The sequence below is a fragment of the Diorhabda sublineata genome, chromosome 11, assembly GCF_026230105.1.
Source record: "Diorhabda sublineata isolate icDioSubl1.1 chromosome 11, icDioSubl1.1, whole genome shotgun sequence".
In the NCBI taxonomy this organism is placed as follows: domain Eukaryota; kingdom Metazoa; phylum Arthropoda; class Insecta; order Coleoptera; family Chrysomelidae; genus Diorhabda; species Diorhabda sublineata.
This window is the reverse complement of record NC_079484.1, coordinates 11,266,647-11,291,761: the sequence shown is the minus strand read 5'-3', so window position 1 is coordinate 11,291,761 and position 25,115 is coordinate 11,266,647. Positions and strand designations below refer to the sequence as shown.

General features: G+C 31.2%; 2 protein-coding genes across 5 annotated transcripts in view; one reads left to right on the top strand and one right to left on the bottom strand.

Annotated features, from left to right (window-relative positions):
- LOC130450481 (uncharacterized) overlaps window positions 1-25,115 on the bottom strand; it is a 247,827-nt gene that overhangs the window by 94,101 nt on the left and 128,611 nt on the right. The window lies entirely within an intron of this gene.
- Window positions 5,762-6,810, top strand: LOC130450482 (uncharacterized). Its single transcript, XM_056788882.1, has one exon. It carries the CDS (start codon window positions 5,876-5,878, stop codon window positions 6,674-6,676), a length of 801 nt encoding a protein of 266 aa, XP_056644860.1. The 5' UTR covers window positions 5,762-5,875; the 3' UTR covers window positions 6,677-6,810.

Genomic DNA, 25,115 nt, shown 5'->3' with positions numbered 1-25,115 from the left:
GGAAATAGTCGATATATAATATTCCATAGGCATTCCAAAATACTGAAGCCATAACCTTCCCAGCTAACTGTTGTACCTTCGGACATGGCTCACCGGCTGTAGTCCAATCCGAAGTGATGGATCCATGTTTCATCCATTACGTATAAACATGGCTAAACATTGCTCTGAATCATCAACACGTTGTTGTTTTTGATATGCTATGAGTGAAAACGGCACCCACTTTAAAAAAAACTTTCGCCTGGTCAAATGTTCATGCATAATTGTAAAAACATTGCCTTCTGATATCTTCACGGCCTCAGCTATCTCACACAATTTTTACTTTACGATTAGATAATATAACCAATTCGGGGACTTTTTTATGTTTCTGGAGTAGCCACCTCATATGTACGACCAAAACGTTTACCATCATCAGTGTCTGTTCGATCACGTTTAAATTCAGCATACCAATAACAAATGGTGTTTTCGAGCAGAGTCCGGATAATACGTTTGAATCCATTGCTGAACTTGTACAGTATTTTTTTCAGCAAGAAGCAATGATTAATAAACACATGAAATTGTTTTGCATCCATTGTTTTGAAAATAACAAAAATAGCTTCACTTAAATGATTGTCACTTTTTTCTGACTAATCGACATGTCATGAAATTTCACTCATAGTCTTTTGAAAGTTTGTACTTCATAAATGTCATATGGATTTCACCTGCGTGTCAGTCACACCACTTATTGAGTGATGTTATACAATTAAGGTTAAAAACTTGCATAAAAACTATTTTTTATTATAACAAGCTGAATTCCAGAAAAGTACACTTTTTGCACAATTTGAATGAATAATTATTTATGAGATTCAAGCCAAAATATCAACTTAATTTAAATTATAAAGAAACATATATTTTTTAAGTCTATACTTCCACCGTTTTCACATATCCAATTTTATTACTAATGTAGAACCTTTTATATATAATTATAGTATCAGTCAATCATAAGTTTATAATCATCAAATCAATACAGACTCACTTATATATATTCTTATTTTTTTCATACATTTTTGTCACCTGTAATGCACGTACCAGTCTAACTTCTATTCTTTAGCAGTTGGTTGTATACTAAAGTCCCCATATTGATAAGTCTGGGCATGAGCTATAACGCCCATGCGTAAGAGAGACAACTCCTTGCTTGCTTGCCCACGGCGTCGGTCTTTCCTATCATTTGGTCTCGCAAATGTAAACAGAACATATCAGATTTGCTTTCGTTGTATTTTACTTAAACACTATCATTTGACTCGTCTCTTTTTGTAATTTTATTATTTATGTTATTCATTCATAAAACTTCTATAATCTGAATATATATCCTAATAGTCAATAATATTGTTAGAAAATTTGAGCAGAATACTATTTCGCGCGCTTCTCTTATTGGAGCCGCCATTAATTCTTACTTCGATGCTAGCCAATCGTGGGAATGACTGCTCGAATCCAGACTCCAATACAGGGAATTCATTGTATACCAGATATCTACTCAAGTACTTAGACAACTTTGTTTCACCAGATATGTTCTTCACCCGTCAAGATTTGAAAATAATATATCAGAAGTACTTACAACACCATACAATATTAACATATGAAATTGTTCATCTATTTCAACTATGTGCTTCTCGAGAAAAGATCTAAAAGGTACCTTAAATAAGAAACACTACTAAGTTACTTCATTTCAGAGATACAATCTGTATATTATTAAGAAAATAAATGACTTGCAATATAATTACATTAAATGGTATACTACATAATCTTTGGTATGCTAGTTCAACCACAAAGATAATTAATTTTTAGTAGTTGCACTTTTTATTTCTCTTGAAATGTTGTTTTTCACGAAATATTTTCGATGTATCTAGAAATCACACATTCATTTTGGCGGAAAAATAGATTTCGTAATAAAACTCAAATACAGAATCATAAAATATTATATTATATTCCTTCCTACAGGCTTCGATATCTCTGTCTCTTTCTTTTCGTTTGCTGTATTTTTAACCTCATTTTGCCAAATCCTCACTCCCACAGTTCTGGAATCTCTTCTAACCTTCTCCGACTATTTTTTCATTAGCCTTCTTCTTTATTTTCGACCTTCTCCACCTTTTAATATTCATTTTAGTTATCCATTGCCGGGAAGAACCGTCACTTAAATGCGAAAACAATTTTACAGGAGAGTAAAATAACATTTGCTGTTGTATGAAACAAATAATAGAAAAGGGTGTGAGTGACAGCAAATAATGTTAATATTTGTTCTTCCTTTGACCTAACCACAAATACCCTTTTTCTTAGACTCGAAAGCCTCAAACTTTGAATCATCACTTCATAAAACTCTCTGCCGTCCCCCTTTGAGTCCAATTTTTATGTTCTTTAGCCCACTGTAATCTCTTAATTTTATATGGACGTTTTAATAGAGGTTTCTTCACTGCCACTATTCCAAAAAGACCAGCTTCTCTTAATCTCCTTTTCACTGTAGAAGTATTCAAAGTCAGATGCCAAGATTCATTGATCTGACCTGCTATCTCTGGGACCGTGAATCGTCGATCGACTGATTTATAAAATACGATTATACTTAGCGGATGTGGTTTTATATATTTTCTCATGTTGTGGTCCTTAATACTTCGAGGTATTTTTAATTCGGCGGCAATGGTACGGTTACTTTTGCTTAAATTATATAGACTTGCTATAAATTCACGAATTACAACTGTTTCCGTTCCTTGGTTTCTTCCTTTTTAAAACTGAATTAGCGAGAACGAAAACAATTCGTGAACGAACTTCACAACCAGATGTCTTGGAGCAAAACGTATAATGTTTTTGAGTCTGATATGGCTAACTGGACGAAACTCAGAGGGCTAACTGGGCGAAACTACAATCACAAACACCAAAGAAGTCATTCACGATTAAAAAATAATAAACAAATCAACCAGCACTCCCAAGTTTTAACTTGTCGCACTCACCCACGAAATACAGAGTGTTTCTAAATTCATGGGACAAAATTCAGGAGGTAAGTTTCAATTTTTTTATAAAATTTCAGTAAAAGTGGAAACTTAAAATTCTGAAATCGGTCACGGGTATTTTTTACATTATACGGGTTGAAATTAGGAACCCTTTTATTTCATATTGAAAAGTTTTTTCAATAGTTTATAAAATAAAATTATACCTTTTATTTAAAAATATTTTTTTTGTTAAATTTTTCTCCGATACCAATAGCTGCAGAGAAACACTGTAATTCATAATTCATTTTAATAAATTGAGTGGAAAATAGTAAATATAGAAAATGTACGATTGACATTAAATGTTGGAACTAACCACCACTATCCAAAATACATGAAACTACTAGCCTTGCCATGGATTGTCTTACACGTTCAAAGATTTGAGGTATATTTCTTATGGTGTCACACGCTATTTGAATAACTCTTTTTTATCAATTATGGGCGTCGTGTAAACTAATCATTTAAGTTACATCTAAATGTTGCCTAGCAGTCCGAGTGAAGTGTACTGAAGCACCATCGTGCTTGAACAACACATTTTATCTGATATTAAGTGCGATTTCTTCAAGCATTTCAGGTAGATCATTTTTGAAAAAACTAGTAAAAGAAATTCTATTTAATTGACGAGTCAGAAAATGTGGCCCAATTAAGTTATCTTCTACAATACTCTATAATCAAGCTCTATAATCTCATGGGAATTCTCATCTGCCCTTTCGTGATTATTGTGAAAATTTATTTACTCTTGATAAAAGTGCCTCGCCCCTAAACAATATATTCTTTAAAACTTGAGGATTTTGTTGCATTCCGTGTGTTAACCGTTTAAAAAATCTAATTCATCGAGGAAAACCTCCAGGTAAAATAAAATGAACCTGTGGGATGTGGTAAAAATATAAATGTTGATCTTTTAAAACTCGCCACATAGATGATATTTGCAACTGTTCTGGGTGTACATTAATTTCATCTGAAATTGCTAGTTTTGCAATTACATTTCTAACCATCTGGAAACGACTAGTGTTGGTTGAATTTCTTCTTAACATTCCAGTTATGCAGTTATTAATTCGTGCAAATAAAGAATGACGAAGCGTCATTGTTGCGGATATTTTTCAGCATTAAGACGTCTAGCTTAACCAGAATTACTATTTGCTATACTACTCCTAATTGTATGTCGGACATTTCAACGTTGGTAACTTTCAACAACATTAGGTAAACACTATAAATATATAAATATTAATTAATATAAATATTGAAAAAAGACCCTTCCTTTGCGAGTTTATGAAAATAACAGAAGTTTCTGGCATTACTGAAATTTATGAAAAAAATATATAATCAGTTTTAGTCACCATCTTTTAAGGGTGATATCTTGGAAAGGGGTGGGCTAAGGAAATTTTGTTATAGGAAATACCCATCTAAATTTCATACGAGCAATCACCTCCTGAATGTTGTCGCATGAATAATATAATAATTCAGGGCAATAACTCTGACTGGTAGTGTTACTTAACTTTCATTTCCAAGAATTAGCATTTAATCACCTTAATAACAACCTATTTCTATAAACTATCCGTTGTTATAGAACCGTTAGTTTTTTCAGCAATGTTATGTAATTTTCGTTGATGAAATAAAAATAAAGAAAAAAAAAGTTTTGGTCAGATTTTACAGATTTGTTCAGATTTTATACGGAGTACTCTGGATTTTATATTTAGATTTTATATTGAGTACTCTGGCTCGAAACATAAAAATCATCCGTAGATCAAGACCATTCCAGTTTTTACACTCTGTCATTCTACTGATTTTAGATTTCAATATGTTTTAAAAACAATAAATTCTTCATATTGATCAACAGAAATCTCTTCTTTCATTATCATTTCATTTGATAAAGATAGTAATACTTTAAGCATATTATTAAATCTAACTAGCAATTATATGTACATCTACAATTATTTATTTTTTAAAAACATTAATTACCTCCCACTTTTTGCTATATCTGTGGACATATTTATTTCTATTTCGGTCAATCTATTCAAAATATTACTCATTAAAAAATTAGCTTGTTCAAGATTTATTATTTTCTTGCCATAGACCTTTAGAAACAGGGCCAATAAAGAGAAAAAAGCGTCAAGAACATAATTTTTCAAGGGTACATAATTTTATCTTTTTTGTTCCACTGGAGTGATCTCTTTTTATTTCATTTATTGTCATTTCGTGAAACGGGAAAATCCTGCAATAAATATTGGGTATTGGGTTAATATGAACCTCTTGAGTTAGAAAAAATTATATATTGATTCGGTATAATCTAATTTTTAAATGAAACTTGTGGTCCAGCAGTTAATCTCCAGTTATTGATGTATAAAAAATTGTTGTTAACATTTTTAGTTACACGCGCTACAGCTTGAGAACCCCGTATTATTTGTATAACTGATACTTCCAAAGCTACTTGGATATATTAGATTTTAACCTAATAAAAAATAGATAACTCGCTTTTTTCAAAGTAAAATACCGCGGAGTAAAAAAATAAACTTTATATTATTGATGATTCGAATATTATAAAATAAAGTATTCAAGTTTTTAATCGGGGCTTATTATTCATGTATCAAATAACAAATTCAAATCTAACATAGTAACAAATTTTATGAAGCAGAAATTGAAATGGCGTGATGAGAAATATTGGCAATTAGATGTTACTATGGTCAAAGTTAACAGTTTAACATCATTACATTATAAAATAAAATTGTTAATAGTGAAAGGCTCACCGCAAATGCAATAGACAATTTGTTAATCATTTCACTAACGCTTTAACAACAATCATATAAAAGCCGTTATCACTTCAACCAAAACAGTATCCATCAAGTCGTCTAAGTATTCAGAACATCATGAATACTTACAAAGGGTTCTTTGTTCTCGCTTTAGTAGCTCTCGTGGGTATAACTTCAATCCAATCTCGAGAAATTAATCGAGACAAAAGTGAAGTTAGTGATTTAGAAACCGCAGCTTCTGGACATGGTGGACATGGTGGGCATGGAGGACATGGTGGACATGGTGGACATGGTGGACACCACTGGTCTGAAGGAGGCGGCCACGAACACCATTCCGACCACCACGGTAGTCATGGAGAGAAGGGCGGTAAAGGTTACAAAGGTCACCACCATCACGAAAAAGGATCCAAAGGACATCACGACAAAGGAGGTCACCATAAACATTACGAAGAACATGGTGGGCACGATAAACATCACCATCACGACGACGGATACTATGGAGAACATCATAAAGGAGAAAAAGGAGACAAAGGCCATTCGTACGGCGAAAAAGGATCCTACAAAAAAGGTCATCACACTAAAGGTGGACACCACGAGCATAATTTGGACGAATTCAATAAAGAAAAACATTTCTTTGATGAAGATCATGATTCTGGTCATCACGAACAACACGGAGGACATCACCATGAAGATGGATACAAAAAGGGAGGCCACGAGAAAGGAGGACACCACAAGGGAGGCCATCATGAAGACCACTACGGTAAAAAAGGCGGTCATAATAAGGGATCCCATTACCACGAATCTTCTGGACACAAGAAAGCTGGTGGACACGACGACCATTACCATCATGGACACCATTATGGTAAAAAGGGAGGACATGGACACCACAAGGACTGGAGCTTCAAAAAAGGACATTAATCACAAACGAAAAGAAAATATGATCCGTAATGTTGTTAAAAATTGTTATGTTGATTTATTTGTATTGTTGTATGCAAATTGTAATTTTTTGATACAATTTTTCGAATATTTTATCTTCGATAAAATATATACAATATCAAACTAAAGAATTTGTTTTATTAATTGAAAATAAAATATGAATTTAATTAGATCTATAAAATGAACATCATAACTATTTGCAGAATATTGATGAAGAGGCGGCTAGTGCATAAACCCTGCAGTGGTGTAAAAAATTAACTGAATAACAATATACTATAATAGAGTGCAGTAAATACATATTTTGTATATTCCTCAAATATTGATACGAAAAAATTTAGAATTTAGTACGATCATTACTAAATATTATTACAGAAAAAATTGGTGCAAGTAGGAGAAAAAGCTATACAAGAAAATTTACTAAAGAATATGCCAAAAATAAATGCATTTGTGGTTATAACCAAAACAATTCATTTGACCGATCTAGAGCACTTAAGATTGAGGACAAAAAGACACGTCAACTCCAGAAGTTATCTTCATCAATTATATTGAAAATACAGAGGCACAACAAAAATGTGTCGAAAAATAGGTATACATTGTCAAAATGTGTTGACTAGATTTTGTACGGCTATTAGCGGATATGATGATTGTGGTAGTTCAGATAATAGTCGTACCTATATTTCTCGGATTTTCAAATTTTTGTGTTAAATTAGATGCAACTTTAAGTAAGTCCCGAAGCATACCAAAAGGTAGTTCTTGATGATTCATATTTTTCTTGTGTAGCAACAGTTCCAATGCATAATTTCAGCACATAAAACCAAAGGAGAGTTGACGAAGATGACAAAGCTTCTACAAGATAAGATTTGTTGGAAACAACAAGAAACAATCGTTAATACAGTATTGACTGATACACCAGAGTTTGTCTTTTATTGTTTTGTAATTTATTTTGTTGACATATGTAGTTGGGAAACCAGAAGTTTGTTAAATTTGTGTCTTAACGTAATATTAATGACGAAAAGTATCCCATATTCTGCGAATCTAGTGTAGGTTGTATAAGATTTACTTCTATAAGAAGGATTATTTTTAATCAACTTCTAACTTATATTTCATCGTATATATCTAATATTTGCCTTTATATTGAATAATTGTATTCTTCATAATTTGTCTCTTTTTTTAAAAAAATATTTCATAGGAATATTTTTCACGTACCTTATGGTCTACTTCTAATAAAAAACATTGGCACTTAGTTAAATGATATAAACAAAAAGATAATCGAAGATAGTTATTATAATATTCCTCTACCAAGTTAAATAAAGCCATCACATTACAAGAACGCCCATCTAAGATTATTGCATCACTACCACTACGATACTGAAGCAAAACTACTATTATGGTAGTCTCATGGGATGCCCAGCTATGAAGAAAATTACATATTGAATAGATCTCGATAATAAACTGCGTGCTGTTGAATTACTGTATTCAGTCGTTTGAAAAGTATTGAACTTCATTAATTTTCATGACTTGTATGTTATTGTTAGGAATTAATACACTTTAAATATACCTATTACCCGGTTTATAATTGTTTTGTAAATTTAGCTTTATAAACCTAATAGCTTTGTTCCACATCTCCAGCTCAATAGTAAATAATAGACAAAAGAAAAATAGATTATAGAGACACTAGGTATCCGTTATTATAGAAGCTGAATGGTTATTATCTATGTTATTACAAATCAACTTGAAATCAAATTTCTTTTGCCAACTAAAATTAACATCAATGAAGGAAATTCGGCCCGAACTAAATAAAATTTTTTATTTTCTTAAAAACGCACAGAAACCTGTTGTACCTCAAACACCGTGGTACCTCGAACAAACCTTTAAAATTCAAACTCGCCGTACTTTTAACTAAACTGTGTAATTGTTTGTAATGTGTTGACAAACAACTGACAATGTGAATACGATTCTGATCATCTGTTTACAAAAATAGAGTGGTAAAGTTCTAACAGACTTTGATCCTCCACATCACAAGATTTTTCTCTACAAGATTCTGATGAGTCTTACATCTCTCTAGATTTCCTTTCAGTAGGGAAATTGTTATTGTAGTTTATGATGCCAAAATTTTTTCCAGGAAAAATATCAGAAGTCGCCACAGATGAAGCGGTTGTAAATGCAATGCAGAAGTCCTTTAATTATTGGAAATGGCCAGAGCGAATCGACTCGATGTTTTCTTTGTGGGACGATATTGTGCAACACATTCCTCCTCAGAAAACTCGATAAAGAGCCGCCTGTCTCATTACTTTTAATGCCGTAAAAAAGAAGGAAAGCATATAATATGGTATATGAATTTTGAACTGGCAGATAGGATTAGAAAAAATCCATCCACTCGTAACATTAGATATCCAAAATTTCCTAAACTAATACATAGATTATTATAGAGATATTATACGATTATTATAATTCGATAATTATGTACTATGTTTAAATGAACAATAATATATTGTATGAAATATTTATATTATTCATTTGGAGATTCATGTTTCACTTTACCTCGTGAATAATAACCTCCATTAAATACTTGTGAATACTATAATATTAAACGTTTGGAAAAGATTGATAAATAAATGCATCATCCTGATTTGGGTTTTTTTACAGAAGATGGTTAAAAAGAATAGGAATATGGGCGTTTGGGAACATGAAAACTACGAGTATAATAGAAAAAAATATGTTTGATCGGAAAACGTTGCAGTGCTATTTTAATAATGAATTGATAAAAAAACATAATTTCTAATAATGAATTCATCTTTTTCAATTTGAAAAAAAATATTTGTAAAAACTGTTTAATTATTAAATTCGTCCTTGTCTTGTCACATTACACACACATGATGTATAAAATTTTGTTGTTTTTCAATTAACAAAAATTAAAGGCTAAAAAAAGGTTTTGTTGTTGATTGATTAGAGGTTCCCGTCTTCGAACTTTTGGTAATTAGAATTGGGGTTCCAGGTAAAAATCGCTCCAAAATTTTTCACCACCTGGAAACTATTTCATTAGGTAGAATTAGATAATTGAAGGTGGGGAAACATGTTCCATGGAGTTTCATATTCAATAAAAGCGAAAGAATGTGAATTTCTAGTAGTAAAATCATGATATCTTAATTCTCAGTAATCGTCGGATTAGTGTAAACAAAAAAGTTTATCGCTTATATCACATGTTTATGTACATCAAAGTTCTAATAAAATAAGAACGTGGTCGAAGGAGGACGAAGGGGGGGAAAGACGACCAAACGTTAACTTATAAACACTCCTCCCCCTCGCCACATTTTGCTACATTATGAAATGTATGAACAACGATTTTATAGAAATAATTGATTTATCATATGTCAGTTGTACCATGTAATGTCTAAAATAATGAAAATAATATGTCTTTCCCGCCTTAAATTTACTATTTGTACACTCAGAAATAACCCCAAAAGTTTATATAATTGAAGAAGTTGACTTGAACCTTGTAAAAAAATTCTCCAAAGCAAGAAAAACTACTTAAATTGGGAATTTTGACTACTATACTATATTACTGTAAAAAGAGAAACAGAGAGGCCGAAAAAATTTCATAGATGAAAAAAACATTCCTCATTTCTCAATCGTTCAATTACACTTGAAAAACTATCCATATTCAGATACAAATTTCTTTAAAAAAATGCCTCCTTAGTCTTGGTTCAAGACTAAGATAAAAACTGGACTGTGCAAGACCAAGACCACTTAATACACCGCAAGATAACAACCGAAACTAACTTGGTTTTGACCTTGGTCTTGTATTTACTCATCATTAAGGTTGAGTATCGTTCTGTTTTCGTTTCTGTAAATAATTTTTTAATAGTAATTTTTTCTCATTTGATATGATTGCCCGCCTCCCTTGAGTTGAAAATGATCTTTGCTGATATCCAAAGTAAGTGGTTCAATCATTCTGGAAAACTAAAATTGAAGAAACCTTGATTTGAAAATTTTGAAAATTAACTCCTCTACATACAAACAAAATTCCTTTTCAATTAACTTAAAAACAAAAAAGAATATTAAAAATCTGATCTGAATTATCGATCCCTTAGCACAATTTATTAGTTATTGTATATTTTACCGTTTTCGAGATTCTAATAATATCCTCAAATGTAGGACACTCGGTACATTTTAATTAACTTCACTTGATTGACTTAGAACATAGTTTTTTTCAACTATTTCGCAGAATTAATTTTCTTTAATTTAGAAGATTGTTTGAGGAATATTACTTTCAATTATCTAGTTTTCTTAGCTAATAAAATCTCACAACATTTTTGAATGTCAATGATTTCATAGAATTTACGTAACGATGGATATCATTAAAAACAGTGTAGTCTCAAGCAAAAAACTCAATTATTATTTTTTAATACGCAGGTAATGTAAAGAGACAGATGTTCGTGTCAGTGTTGTTTTCATTTGATGATTAATATTTTAGCAATTCTTGAATGACGTCCGTACTGATTATTTACGTTGCATTAATATACTACTAATGGCACATTGTTTTTTATCGAACGTTATTTATAGTTCACATGACCTTAAGATCAAGAAAGGGAGAGAGAGAAACTGTATAATAATTGAATTTACGTTTATATGCTAACTGTTAGTGTTCACTTAATATCATTATAAGAATGATTATGGTACTGTAAGCATAAGGTACGAATGTTTTTTAAATATTAGGCAACGTTAACCAACTTTCATTAACTAAAGTTTGCTTCAGGAGAAGCAGAAAATGTTTTCTTCGGAAATACATGATATTTATTTACCAAACTTAATCTTTCTTTCGACTTTTGTCATTTTTGAACGTATAAAAAGTAGTTTATGTTCATTTCGCAAATCAATTACTGATTTTTGAACAAAAACTACTATGTTTGTTAGTTTTTATGAAACCATTGGTGATATTCATACTGAACACACTGTTCACACCAACACTGACAATTACACTGCCTAACGCGCGTTTCTAAACTGAATACGATAACTTGGTTATCGAAACGCGCATCAGACAGTGTAATTGTGAGTTTTGGTGTAGGTGTGGTGAAAACAGTGTATTCAGTAAAAACTGCTATGGAAAATAAAGTTGTATACATAATCTGTTATTGAACAGTGGGATGTTGATACGAAAAATTCATCAATATCAACCTTACCTGCCTGTGTTGCACCCTGCTCTTACCAACGAGGCTCTGGCCATCTAACGATTGTCGGCATAAAGAATCCACCTTTGAAGGCCAACGGTTCCGAGCACTCTTTTTTTCTGGAGCTAGAGAACCGGCTCCTGAAGACGGAGAAGTCGCGGAATGTGGTCAACAGCGGAGAAAGAAAAACAGGACACGATACCTCATTAAGATCCTGAAGAATAAGGTCCAGTGAACCTCTTCTCCAGTGAGGGCAGTAATAAATTTACCAGGAGGTAACAAATTTAAGTGCAGTAGTAGAATCAAAGTCTGCAGTTAAAATGTGAAAACAATTGCAAAAACAGGAAAAACGAATAATGCAATACAAGGGTGAGGACCATGCAAACGGAGATCATCGGAAAAACAGAAATTAGATGAAAGTGAAAATGGAAGACCACAGAATCTATTAATCTGAAGATAATGAGGGAGTTCATGAATACGAAGTTGGCGTTATAGTATCACCAAAAGTGGCCAAATGTGTTACGATATCAAAGAGAGTGATGTTACTTCAAATAAACGCCATAAATGTAGACAAAGAAAAGGAAGAAATACTCGACTTCTACCAACCTTTTTAAGTATACGTTTCATACAACTGCACATTATTTCACATGTAAAATTAAAGTTTTAGTATTGACGTCACTGTTTATGTGAAACGGCCATATACGCTCATATCTATAATAATAATAATATTTTTTCCTCGTTTCGGCACCGGGCACTCTGCAGAAGTGGAATCAAAGTCTGCAGTTAAAATGCGAAAACAGAAAAAATTAACAATGGAATACAGGAGATGAGGAACATGCAAACGGAGGTCATAGGAGTATCAGAAATAAGATGACCCAACGCAGGAGAAGTGAAAATGGGAGACCACAGAATCTATTACTCCGGAGAAAAAGAGGGAGCTCATGAGATATAGTATCACCTAAAGTGTAATGAATTTTACATCGATATCAAAAAGAGTGATGCTACCGAAATAAACCCCATAAATGCAGACAAAAAGGAGAAAGAAATACTTAACTTCTATCAAACTTTTCAATTATACGTTCCATACAACTGCACATTATTTCACCTCTCTCATGTAAAATAGAAGTTTATCTGAAAAGGCCATATATTCTCATATTTATAGACGATAGACGTTCTACATGAATAATATTTCTTCCTTGTTCAATTTTTTTCAGATTCACATATTTATCATACAAAAGCTTGTAATATTTTTTTAATTGGTACTCTGGTATATAACAACGTACACGAGTACTAAGTAACCACATTTTGTATTTAAAAAAATACCTTTTGTATCTAAAGGGATTTGATTTCACTGTATGTTTGTCAAAGAATTTTAACATACACTCATCATAGCCAAAATATTTTTTCGGTTACCGATTTTTTATAAATCTTTCCTTGCTTCTGATCTATTTGGTTGAGATTATCTAAGGTAATCAAGTGTCAAAATTTGTATAAAGTGTTTTATTTTAATTGCATCAGTAACAGTAAAAATCTCTGCCTAGTGGCTCTTGGTATCTACTCAAAATAATAAGAGCTAATGCACATTTAATTTATTAATATAAAAATTTGGACTCTGGCTTATTTTTAAAAAATATATGTTTAATGATATAAATACTTTTTAACGAGACCCCTTAAAAACAAAACTCACCTTATTTAGGAATTAATTAGGAATCAAAATTAAACGATTTTATTGCAGTCGAATTGATAGCAGATATTATTCAAAATATTGAACTGTGAAGTACAAAATTGGAAATGCCAAGTGTTATTCATTTGGAACTACACTGTATATTATCACAGCTGAATCGGTAGTTTAAACATTAGGATGTAATAAAATGGCGAATGCGCAAGTTACCCATTGACAAAACATTGCAACTTTTATAGATCGAAAATTATATGTACACACAACCTACGTATTATTATTATTTAGAACCTCAATACATCTGAAATTATTGCCAACTGCCCAAATGCACAATTGCTTTTATAAACCTAGCTTTAGGCTATGTTTGGAATGTAGCATTTGCAAAACGTCGTTAAAAATTTGAAAAACTTGGTTTAATATAATCTTATCTTATATTGGTATGTATAGTTTTAAAGAATTTTAGACCTAATGAATTCTTTTAGGGTTTCCCAGGAAAAATTACTATCATTTGTCACCGCTCTAGACCGCATTATCTCAGTACTGATTAAATATATTTATTATTTTTCTGATTACCTGAAGCAGGTCGATTTTTATTCTTAAATTGACAATTTACAGTATAAAAGTATTGTCCCTCTGAATTATAAGTAACCCTCCAAAAATTTTAAATAAGAAAGGGGGTCGTGCGGCACCTTGTTGGAAAGAGTCTCTGTTCAACAATATATAAAGTTTTTTAAATTTGGTACAATCGTTACTGAGAAAATTAATTTTTAAGATGTAACATTTTGATAATGTCTGTATCACAATACATTACATAGAATGAAGATAAGAATGTCGCATGATATTTAGAATGTATTTTTCGACGTATTCTACAATTTAATTAAATGTTCAAGTTCAAAATAACCTAACCTAACCATTCAAATCTTGACAAAAGCCAAGGTGATTTTAGAATTCTCGTACAAAATTTTGCATGACCTCAGGGGTTATTTCGTAAATTTTTTTCGTTACCCTAACTTTTTAATCAGCAATATTGTTTTCCTCAGCCTCTAGAAGTACATCTTACTATTTTTCATCAGTAAATTGCATATTTTTATCTGGTTTTTCAATATTTTTTACATATCCAGTTTCACGAAACTTTTTTTCAATTTTGCTAACTGTATACTGCGAAATGTGTTGACCAGGATATTTATTATTAAAAATTTAACAAACCTCCTTTTTAGTTCTTGACTTGTTTATTTGGTTCGTTGACTAATATTTTAGTATCGTCAGATTTTCTCCTGATGTTTAGCAACATAGATACAAAAATACCTGATTATTTCTAAAGTATATTTTAATAGACCAGACAATATTGCTGATTTAAAAGAAGAAATTAACAAAATAACCCCTGAGGTCATACAAAACGTACGAGAATTCCAACATCGGCTCGGTTATTGTCCAGAAGTGAATGACGTAATTTTGAACATTCAATTCAATTGTAAAGTACATTGAAAAATACATTCTAAATAATATATCTTCATTCTACATAAAGTTTTTTGATAGACACATTAATAAAGTTTTACATCTTGAAAATCAATTTTCTCAGTTATTATTGCAACAAATTTTAAAAAAACTTTATATTGCTGATTAGAGGACTAAAATCCCTTTTCAACAAGGTTCCACACTACCCCCATTCTTATTCAAAATTTTCGAAATGCTTTAGGTTTTTTCACTTACGAGTAGTAAGTAATAACGCCAAAATTTTATTTATTCCATACATATGTATTGTATAGAGTGGATGAAGGCTTGATCCAAAATTTTTATTACAAAAAAATTTTGAAAATCTATTTGAAAAAATGCAGTCAATGTCACAAGATTGCCATGGCGTTTCATTTATATGTCAACGTGTTAATATAATTACATCTGCTGCAATTAGTTGAAATCAATTGATATAATTTAATATAGCTGCAAAGTTGTAATTGCTTGATAAAACTGAATAGATATGATTAGTGCCCATTAATACTCGTTAAAAACGAAATTTTGTACACCAATTCAGTAACTAAACATCTCGAAACACAAGGAATTATTATCATATTGAATAGGACGTTTCCTTGAAGAACATAACTGAAAAGTCTAGATCCACTCTAAGAGAAATGTCATTACTTTAAACTTTCTAAGAAAATATTTTTTTCTGATGATAATAAATTGTGAACGGTAGTAGTTATGTCAACAATTTTTAGATGTTATGTGCTTTCTGCATTTCTTGAAGAACGATTCGTTACTTGATCTTGTACGTACAGTAACGAGAAACTATAGTTCTCACTAGATGCTGCTCCTATACATAATTCAAATGTGGTTAGAGTTTTCCCAAAAGAATATTACCAAGATAAGTCGCAAAAGTTCTCTAAGCGACTTAGATTCCCCAATGAGACGACATTAGATTTTCATTTATGCGGATTTGTCAAAAATTGAGTTTACAAATCCAGATTTTCGAATATTCAACAACTTTTGCCAAGAATTGGTTGAAAATATTAGTATCAAAGTGATAGCTAGACTAACATCTGCGATTATTTTGTGAGATTTTGGGACTTTTGTGTAGTTGGTTTTCAAAATTCTTTTAATATCGGAAGTGACTTTGAACATAATGGGTGGCATTGATCAAACAATATATGGCTTTCCTGTGTTTATTTTTTAGATGATAACAAATTTTTAGTGTGGATCGGGTAATAATACTGTCCAGCTTCTTATGAAACCATTTCGCAAACCAAATACAGTGGCGTTCTTACGTAATACGTGGATAAGTTCGATGAAGATTTGTAGAAAAAATCTATGTTATTAGTACGGTCACAAAAGTGTGAGAACCAATATACACAATAAATATTTTTTTATTTAATGTTTCAGAAACAGGTATATGTGGAAAAAACAATATGTTTTTATCAAATTTGTGTTTTCACTGATCACTTGTTGCCTAGTGATCAATGACACACCGAAACATAAATTTCAACTTACACAAATGTGATTTGATAGAAACATGTTTTTCCACATAAACCTGTTTCTGAAACTTTAATTAATTAAAATCACTTCTTACCCAGTGATCACTGACACCTCTCATTGAACATCTGTTTTATAATGTGATCTAAATTAGAACACATCAATTACAATAAATCTCTAAAGTATTCTTCAAAAAACTATATGTACTTTCCGATGCCTTGAACCCTTAATAAAAGCAGTACTGGGAAAATAAACTCAGCCATATTTATATATATATATATATATATATATATATATATATATATATATATATATATATATATATAAAATTGTCAAACCTCTTCTCATGAAGAACGGAGTAACCGCCTGGTGGTCCTGTACGGAGAAAGTAAAAACTAGCGTGCAGTTGGGTTCAGCGCCTCGCGTGACTTACTATCAGGGAGTCTATCTGTACGACATTAACTAGAGGCCTTGACGCATTAATGGATCTTCCACCTATCGACCCAATGATTCAATTCAAAGCCATGAGGACAGAATACAGGCGGGATCTCCTCAACGAATAGCAGAGTAGAGCAACAAGTCACGCGAAAATCTGGACGCAATATAATAATAATTATATTAATAATTATACTAATAATTGTGTTCAACGTGATCAAATGGTGCCTACGACTGTTAACAGTAAGGCCTTGGAGTCACATATCACTGACAAAGAGTAATGGACAAATGGCTCTAAGCCTTCACCTGGTACACAGATGGCTCTAGAACGAATAGTTTGGCCGGAGCAGGCTTCTGCAGAGGACACCTCAAAATAAGTTTTCTACCATACTTAGCTGACGCCATAAAAACAGAGCAATCTGAATATGATCAGATAGCAGAGCCGTTGAAGAAGCCATAACGGCTAAAATGGTGTGTTGGAGTACAAAAATGTCATACGAGAACGAGTGACCGACAGTTGCAAGGTCCAGCTCGTTTGGGTACCGGGTCAATCTGATAATAATGGTGACAATAAGGCTTGCACTATAGTGGTCAAAGAATTCATTTTAAGTGGAAAATTCTTAATTAATTTACTTTTTAGTTACCATAACAACAAAAAATATACTGATGTCACATTACTAATGAAACCATTTGAAAGTATTAGTTTTTATTACAATTTTTTGTAATGGTAACAGTAATAATAATAAAGTATGTCAAAGTATAGTTACGGATAAAAACATCATAAAATGGATATTTGATTTTCAAGGTACTTGTTCAATTTAAAAAATTTCATGACCATGATATACTGTTATTCATTATATTCATTAATGTTATATATTCAATTTCATTTTATTTAAACTATATTATTGATAAATGATAGACGGATTCAATACCAAATGCTTATCAAAATATTACAGACCATCACTTATCTTCTGATTTCTCTTGTATCGGTTTCAAAACATTCCTGTTTCCTACGAATGATTTTAAAATGTCTAGCTTGAAGATAAGCTTGAAAAAAGAATAAAAAATTCCTCTTTAAAAATTCCTTGGACATCAATTCAAACAAATGATATTGATTTATTAGAGTACGCAGTTACTTATAAACAAGATTGTATCATTAGTGGTGAACGTATCGGAGATAGATGGACTCAAAAGACGATTGAATATACATATCATAATATCCAGATTAAACATTTTTTATATTATTGATTAGATTAGAATATGAATTTAATGATATACTATAGGTAATAAACAGCATAAACAACAAGTAATCCACCTTATACATAAATATTCATACGCGGGTTGAGGATTATTACGATTTTCTTTTGATTTTGAATATTATTTAGCTCAAAATAGTACATATGACATGATTTATCAGGGAAGCTGATGGTTTAAAAATAAAGGCCAAAAAGAAAAACTTTAAAATGTCGAGTCTGAAGACGATGATAAACCCTTAAAAATATAAAAAGATTGGGAACTTCATGTTGAAAGAGCTAGAAATCGATTTTAATTAAAAAAATGCAAGACAAGTGGAGGATGAGGTTTGTATAGTAGAGAGAAAAAATAGATATATTACGCAACAAACGCCAATTAAGAATGCTACCCCAAAAAATTATTATAAATTCGGAACTCACATAGAAGGAGCAAATAATTGAGAATCAAATAAAAACGATCACAAAGCAGAAAGGTGAAAAGGAATGAAGAGTGAGGAATAGTACAAGAAGAACAAGAAATGAATGTCAATCGAGATGACAGTAAGGAAATGGATAAGGAAATTGCTAAATGGAATAATGCTTATTGTCCAAAAATTGTTACAATTTGTAGATACAAGCTTGAAAAAACTAAAGAAACAAACATAAAAATAGCTATATAAAGATAGAACAAATGAAATAAAATTTCAATATACAGAATAAAACCATAATGAGTAACTAAATTATAGGTAACAGTAATAGGTAATAATTAGTAGATAAGTCCATAGCAAAAATTAGCATATCCAGAATTGAATATTATTATTAGAATAGAAGTCGTTTACAGAGTAGAAGGCACTTTCCAGTAAATATACCCTTCAATAAATGCGGAATGCGAGAAAAGATGATATCGATATTATTTCAATTGGCAAGTTATTGTGCATTTTTTGCATTGTAAAATATTGATCCCTCAACTAACTCTGAACGTGGAGTAGGTAGGAAAAGGTCTAAGTTTCTAAGTGGATATCCGTGCAACGATCTTACTGAAATTGGAGAAGCGTACTTACTAATTAGGTAAACGGATTCAAAGATAAATAAGGAAGAAAAATTCAGAATTTTTAATCTTTTAAAGAAGTCCCTGCAGTGAGCCCTGCTGTTAAGTAGAGCAAATATCTAACAGCTCTCTTTTGTAGTTTAAAAATTCGCTGAAATTGAGTCGCACCACAACAAGCCCTAAAAATTTTACAGATTCAACGACGTCAATGGTGGTGTTATTGAATAAAAAAGGCTGCAATGTATTTTTTGATAGATGAGGGTATAAATATTGAAGCGAATACAAGAAAATGTAAAACTAACGAAGGGTTAAACGAAAGATCGAAGTGATATAATGAAAGTCGGTACTTGAAATGTAAGGTCGACTTTTGAGGAAAGAGCTTGGGGGAATCTAGTAATCAATGAAGAAGTACAAAATAGACATTTTATCCTTGCAAGAAACAATGCAAAAAGGTAAGCTCACAACGAGTATAGACGGATATTGTTATTTCAACAGCGGAAATGATAATAATAGTTTCTTTGGAGTCAGATTCATAAAAAGAAGACATAAATGAGCAGTTTCATCAATTTTGATGCAATTTCGGAAAGACTATGTAAAATAAAGCTACCGGGTAACTACAGGGAAATAACAATAATCAATGGACATAAACCTACAGAAAATGAAGAATTAACACATACATGCGAGTTTTATGGCAAGCGCACTAGAGAAAACCCCAAAGTATGATATATTGGTGGTGGTAGGGGAAAATGTGAGAAGTTACAGAGGTATTAACGTAAATATAGATCACTTTTTAGTAGTAGGAAACATCAAGCAACTGCTAGCAAGAATACCGAATGTAACCAATAGAAGGAATAAGTATTATGTATCAAATATACAAGAAAACGAGGCGAGAGGAAATAATTTTAAAAGAGTTTTATTTCATGTTTTATCGAATTTTCAATTATTTTTAATCACTTCAATTTCAAGTCTTCTGATAAGGCTTCTAGTAAAAAGCGCAACGTCAAGATAAAATAAAATCCAAATAAATAATCAACCTAAAAGCTCAAGAAGTTTTAATAAAAAATATATATTTACTTGAAAGGTTGAAGAAACCAAGGTTTGATCGATCGGAGCGTCCGCCACTCCCAATACGTCCAAATAACCAGGTCATATAAATAATTACTAACAGGCTAATTTTTTGAGAGTGACTTAGTGAATATGTGTATAATGAAGTAATTATATTGTCCTAGAAATAAAGCGGTATGTTTTCCCAATCCTACACGCGTAACCTGTCAATTTCACGGTACCACTTTTTCATCAACAACAACTTAATTAAAATTGGCAGCCGTAGAGTATAATGCGGGGAATGCAATTCTAATACCATTTTTCAAAAAAGTGGTAAATATTGCTAAAAATATATTTGAAAAATAATTCAACGGGTTTTCGCATTTAGGCTATGTTTCGAAAACGACAAGAGATGTTAAAAGAATTCTAAAGAAAAGTTATAGAACGTGAAGCATCACACAAATATCACTTGTATTATTTTCATTTTTGATGAAGATTTAGATAAGAAAAATTTTAATGTTCGACGCGGTAGTATGCACAAGCTTACATTAATTTGAATCAAAAATAAAAAAAATGTTTGTTTTACAGTTAAAAAAATTACAACTTTTTTGGATATCTCTTGTCGTTCTTGGAATATATTTGAAACCCGTTTTTGATGGCGACATAAATCGACTCCTTTCCTTTATAAAATTCTAAAATCCGTGATAATAAATTCAGATATCCATTTAATTGATGGGTTTTATACATACTTTGAAGAACATGCCGACAATTATAGTAAAATCTCGAATTACTTATTCCAATGAATTATATCTACAAACAAAGAAATAAACATAATTTTTGAAAAATACAACAAACCTAGCGTGAAGGATTTGGAATATGATTTGAGAATCGAAGATAACGAAACACAGTATGACATAAAAAAAGAAAATCACTCCATATAATTTAGTAAATTATTACGAAGTTCAATTTTAAAGAAACATTTGAAGAAATTTTAATTAAAGACTGAACGAGAGATGAGTGACTTTTATCACGAGACAAATTTTCAAATTATATTTTGATCAGTGATATGAAGTATCATCTGATAATATAAGAAAAGAGTGATCGACTCTCATCTTTCTTGTTACCACGAGTAAGCTGATACTAAAATTATGTTGTATATTTGTCAGTTCAACAATAATTATTACGCCTGTGGACTGCGAAGCATTTTTGTAGCGACATCTTGCATGCTTCTATGCGATCTTCTAAAGTCTGTGTGATTACTTGTTTACAATTATATCTGGCAATAGAATTTCAGTTTTCAATAGAGCGTGAATAATAACTACATGAAATTTTAAACAAAGTTTATATTGAAATTTAGATTGCTAAACTTAAAACAATGGATAGATTTGATTCAACTTTCAATCTTAATGGCTTATTACCATCTGGTGAAGCGTCAAAGTTTGTGGCAAAGATCAACAGCGTTCAATTTCTGGCATCCCTTACAGATTTAACTCTCATTTCAGTGCCTAATTGAACGCCCAAATAAAATTGAAATCGGCCAATTCAACTTTTAAATTAAGTATTTATAAATTATTAATTAATTAAGTAATGACAGCTTACTATTTAGCACTAAAGCAACACGAATATTAACCGATCCTTTATTCACAAAATTTACTTAACATTTAAAGTCCCTCAGAGAACCAGAATATATAAATATATTAGATCAGTCCTTCCATATAATGATTCTTTGGCCAATGCACTTGAATGTCAATAAATTTAAAATCATATGGGTCCATGAAGTTTTTTAAATTATTAATATCTATTGGTAATTACGATAATATCAGTATTCTCTAATTTGTTTTCTATGGATCTCCAGTCAAAAACAGTAATTGTTGATTATGTCTTGAGGCGTCACGAATCTGATTAGAATCCAAATGTGTTCTAGATGCATAACATAAGCTTTATAATATAATGACTGACTATTCATCAGATTACATTGTTTTGTTAATCAATTTCATAATCATTCTTTGTCAAGTCTTTGTTGATATATAATTAAGAGATACGACGTCATCGTTTATTTTGTTGAATGACAACACTGTCATTTATATGGTTATATTAATTATGTATAAAGTTTTACATGGCTTCCAAATACGAAATTTTTATTTCTTCACAATTACAAGATGATGAAATATAACTGAGTTATGGAAAACAATTATGGATAACAAGTAATCAAATGATTATTCTGTAATTAATTTATTCATTTCAATTAACCAAAGCCTATACTGTTGTTCATTTCATTTCATCTTACCTGGTCTTTTAATTATTTACCTATACATCTGCGTGGAAATGTACTGGGTTAGAAAACAAATTAGCCAAATACTGCAATCATTGAGGTTGAGTGTGACCTTCCCTTATCCCGCTTAATATCGATAATTGTGTCGATTTACCCCATTATTCAATAACAGCTTAGAATCATCAGAAGACAGAATACGATAAGTTCGTTATCAAAATGCAGGTCAGATAGTGTGATAATAAGTTTTGGTATAGTGGTGGTAGTAAACAGGGTATGAATATCACCAACGCTTCCAGAAAATTCAACTTGGCTCTAGCTCATCTATTTTCGTGATATCTCAAAATATAAAAAGTGGATCAGGTATCTACGTATTTTTTAGTAGACCATATACTTCATGGGGCACTGTATGTAAAGATGCAATTTATATACGTTGAGAATTCAATTTCTTCAGATATCTACCTGGTATTAGGATGAAAGTCCACTGTCCAAAAGGTACTTTGCGAAATGAGTGTCAGACCGGAATATTATTCTCTGAATAGATGCGTAACTTCCGTTCATGCTCTCGCTCTATCTTAATATCCATTCATTTGTGAAGTTTTATTTCATATATCAAAAACAAAATTACCGACTCTTTGTATTATACTATTCATGTTTCAAGAAAGGTCAAGTCCTTCACATTCAAGTTCTGTTCTCATTATTTGATGAAACTTATTGTGAGATATGACTTTCGATCCTCAATGTTATTTAATATAAGTTTAGACGTAGATCTGATGGATCTACGTAGCTACCAAGAAATCTACAAATGTAAATATTTCTTTTGAATTTGTATAATATTCATTTTATATTGAAAGCAATATTATTTAGATTTTTAGCTTTTCTGGACCCAACGCTCCAAAAAATTCTTTCTTATATTTATATTTCAGATGCCATTGCATACAGAGATTAGGTCATGTCAGATTATGCTAGAAATTTAAATTAGTTATAGTTAGTGGCTGGTAGTAAGTAGTCAAGCAAGAGATTAACATGTACCATAATTATGTGTCTTCTTTCAACAGAAAGTATCGTAATAATTTTATCTTCTTAGAGGCCGTTACTGTATTCACTGAATTTTAAATTCTACTGTTAACTTGCAATTTTTTTAAATAAGGCTGACTCAATTTTTACTTACTGAAGGTACAGTTTTGCTAGAACATTTTTTAATTTAATACTTTATCTCAATCTAACTGTATTCATCTAGTAAAAACAACAAACTCAATGAAACTATTAAATACGTCATTTTTTCGATTAATATTTGAGTTAATATGATTTGACTTACCTTTCTTCTTTTTTCTTCAGAATTATCCTGTTGCCAATAATCACCAATTCCCAATAAGCAATCGTCGCATCTACACACATCACCTGCTTTTTGAGAATTAACGGATCCAAAAGAGCTAGCGGAGTCAGCGCTATCAGTTCTCACCAACTGCCTACCAGGATGACCCAGTGATGCTTGTTCCATTTTTGCAACCAATATGCTCTCCATTAAATTCTTGGGATTTTTACCTGATGGAGGAGAGTTTATTGGTATAACGTGTGATTTTAATCTGGAGCAGCAGTTGGGGGATTCTGAATGAACAGTGTTAGTTGAATTTTGATTGGCATCTAAATATTGAGAGTTTTCTGCTATCAAGTTTTCACTAGCTTCTTCACGTTCCTCTAATAGTGGTGTTGTAGGAATGGAGTCATCCGTTATTTCCAAATTATTTGATTTCAAGCTGAGATCCAGATTAGAAGGTCTTACTGAAGCTCGAGAAGTGATTTTCGACGAACCAATATCTTGAGTTAATGATATCGAAGAGTTGTTATTTGATGCCATTTTCGACATACCGTAAAGTCATAGTTCAGTATTTATTCAATGATAATATGCAGTTGTCACTAGAATATTTGTAAATTATTGTTCTGATATTTTTGATGGCATGTTTTTTTACACGTTTTAACGTATGAAATAACTGTACGACCTTCAATATATTTTGTTAGCATTCTTATAACTTAATTGTTTCAAAGAATATGATTCATATATTTTCTTAAATATTTTTATAAGACGGAATATATAAAATCATATACATGGTTTCATAAAAATTTGCCCGGAATGGTGTATCGAATCGGTAGCATTTTGTTTTCTCTAAATTAGTACAACCTTTTCTGATATTTGTGTGAAATTCGAGCGTCATATGTCACTTACTTAGCTTGGACGCATATTGAGCTGTATAGCAAGATCCGGGTGGCCCAACGCAGTATAACAAAGTGCAGCAATGGCAAAAAATCTGCGTTGTCTAGTTTACATCGCATATTGAAAAGCAGTGTGTCATGTGTGTGATGAGTATGTATATTATTTAGATTTGAGACATTTCTGAATGAAATTAAAATGCAAACCTATATTTATAATTGCTACTTCATCAGAAAACAATGTAATGCATTACATAAACATGAACGAAATGAAAAACATGAATTTGATTTCAAAAACACCAAAATATTAACTCAAGAAAAAATTATCAAAAATTAACAATCTTTATAAAACAAAATAAATTATCAGTTAATGAT

Bases quoted from the DNA above. Each gene is read 5' to 3' on its own strand.
- LOC130450482 (XM_056788882.1), top strand. From the start codon at position 5,876: ATGAATACTTACAAAGGGTTCTTTGTTCTCGCTTTAGTAGCTCTCGTG.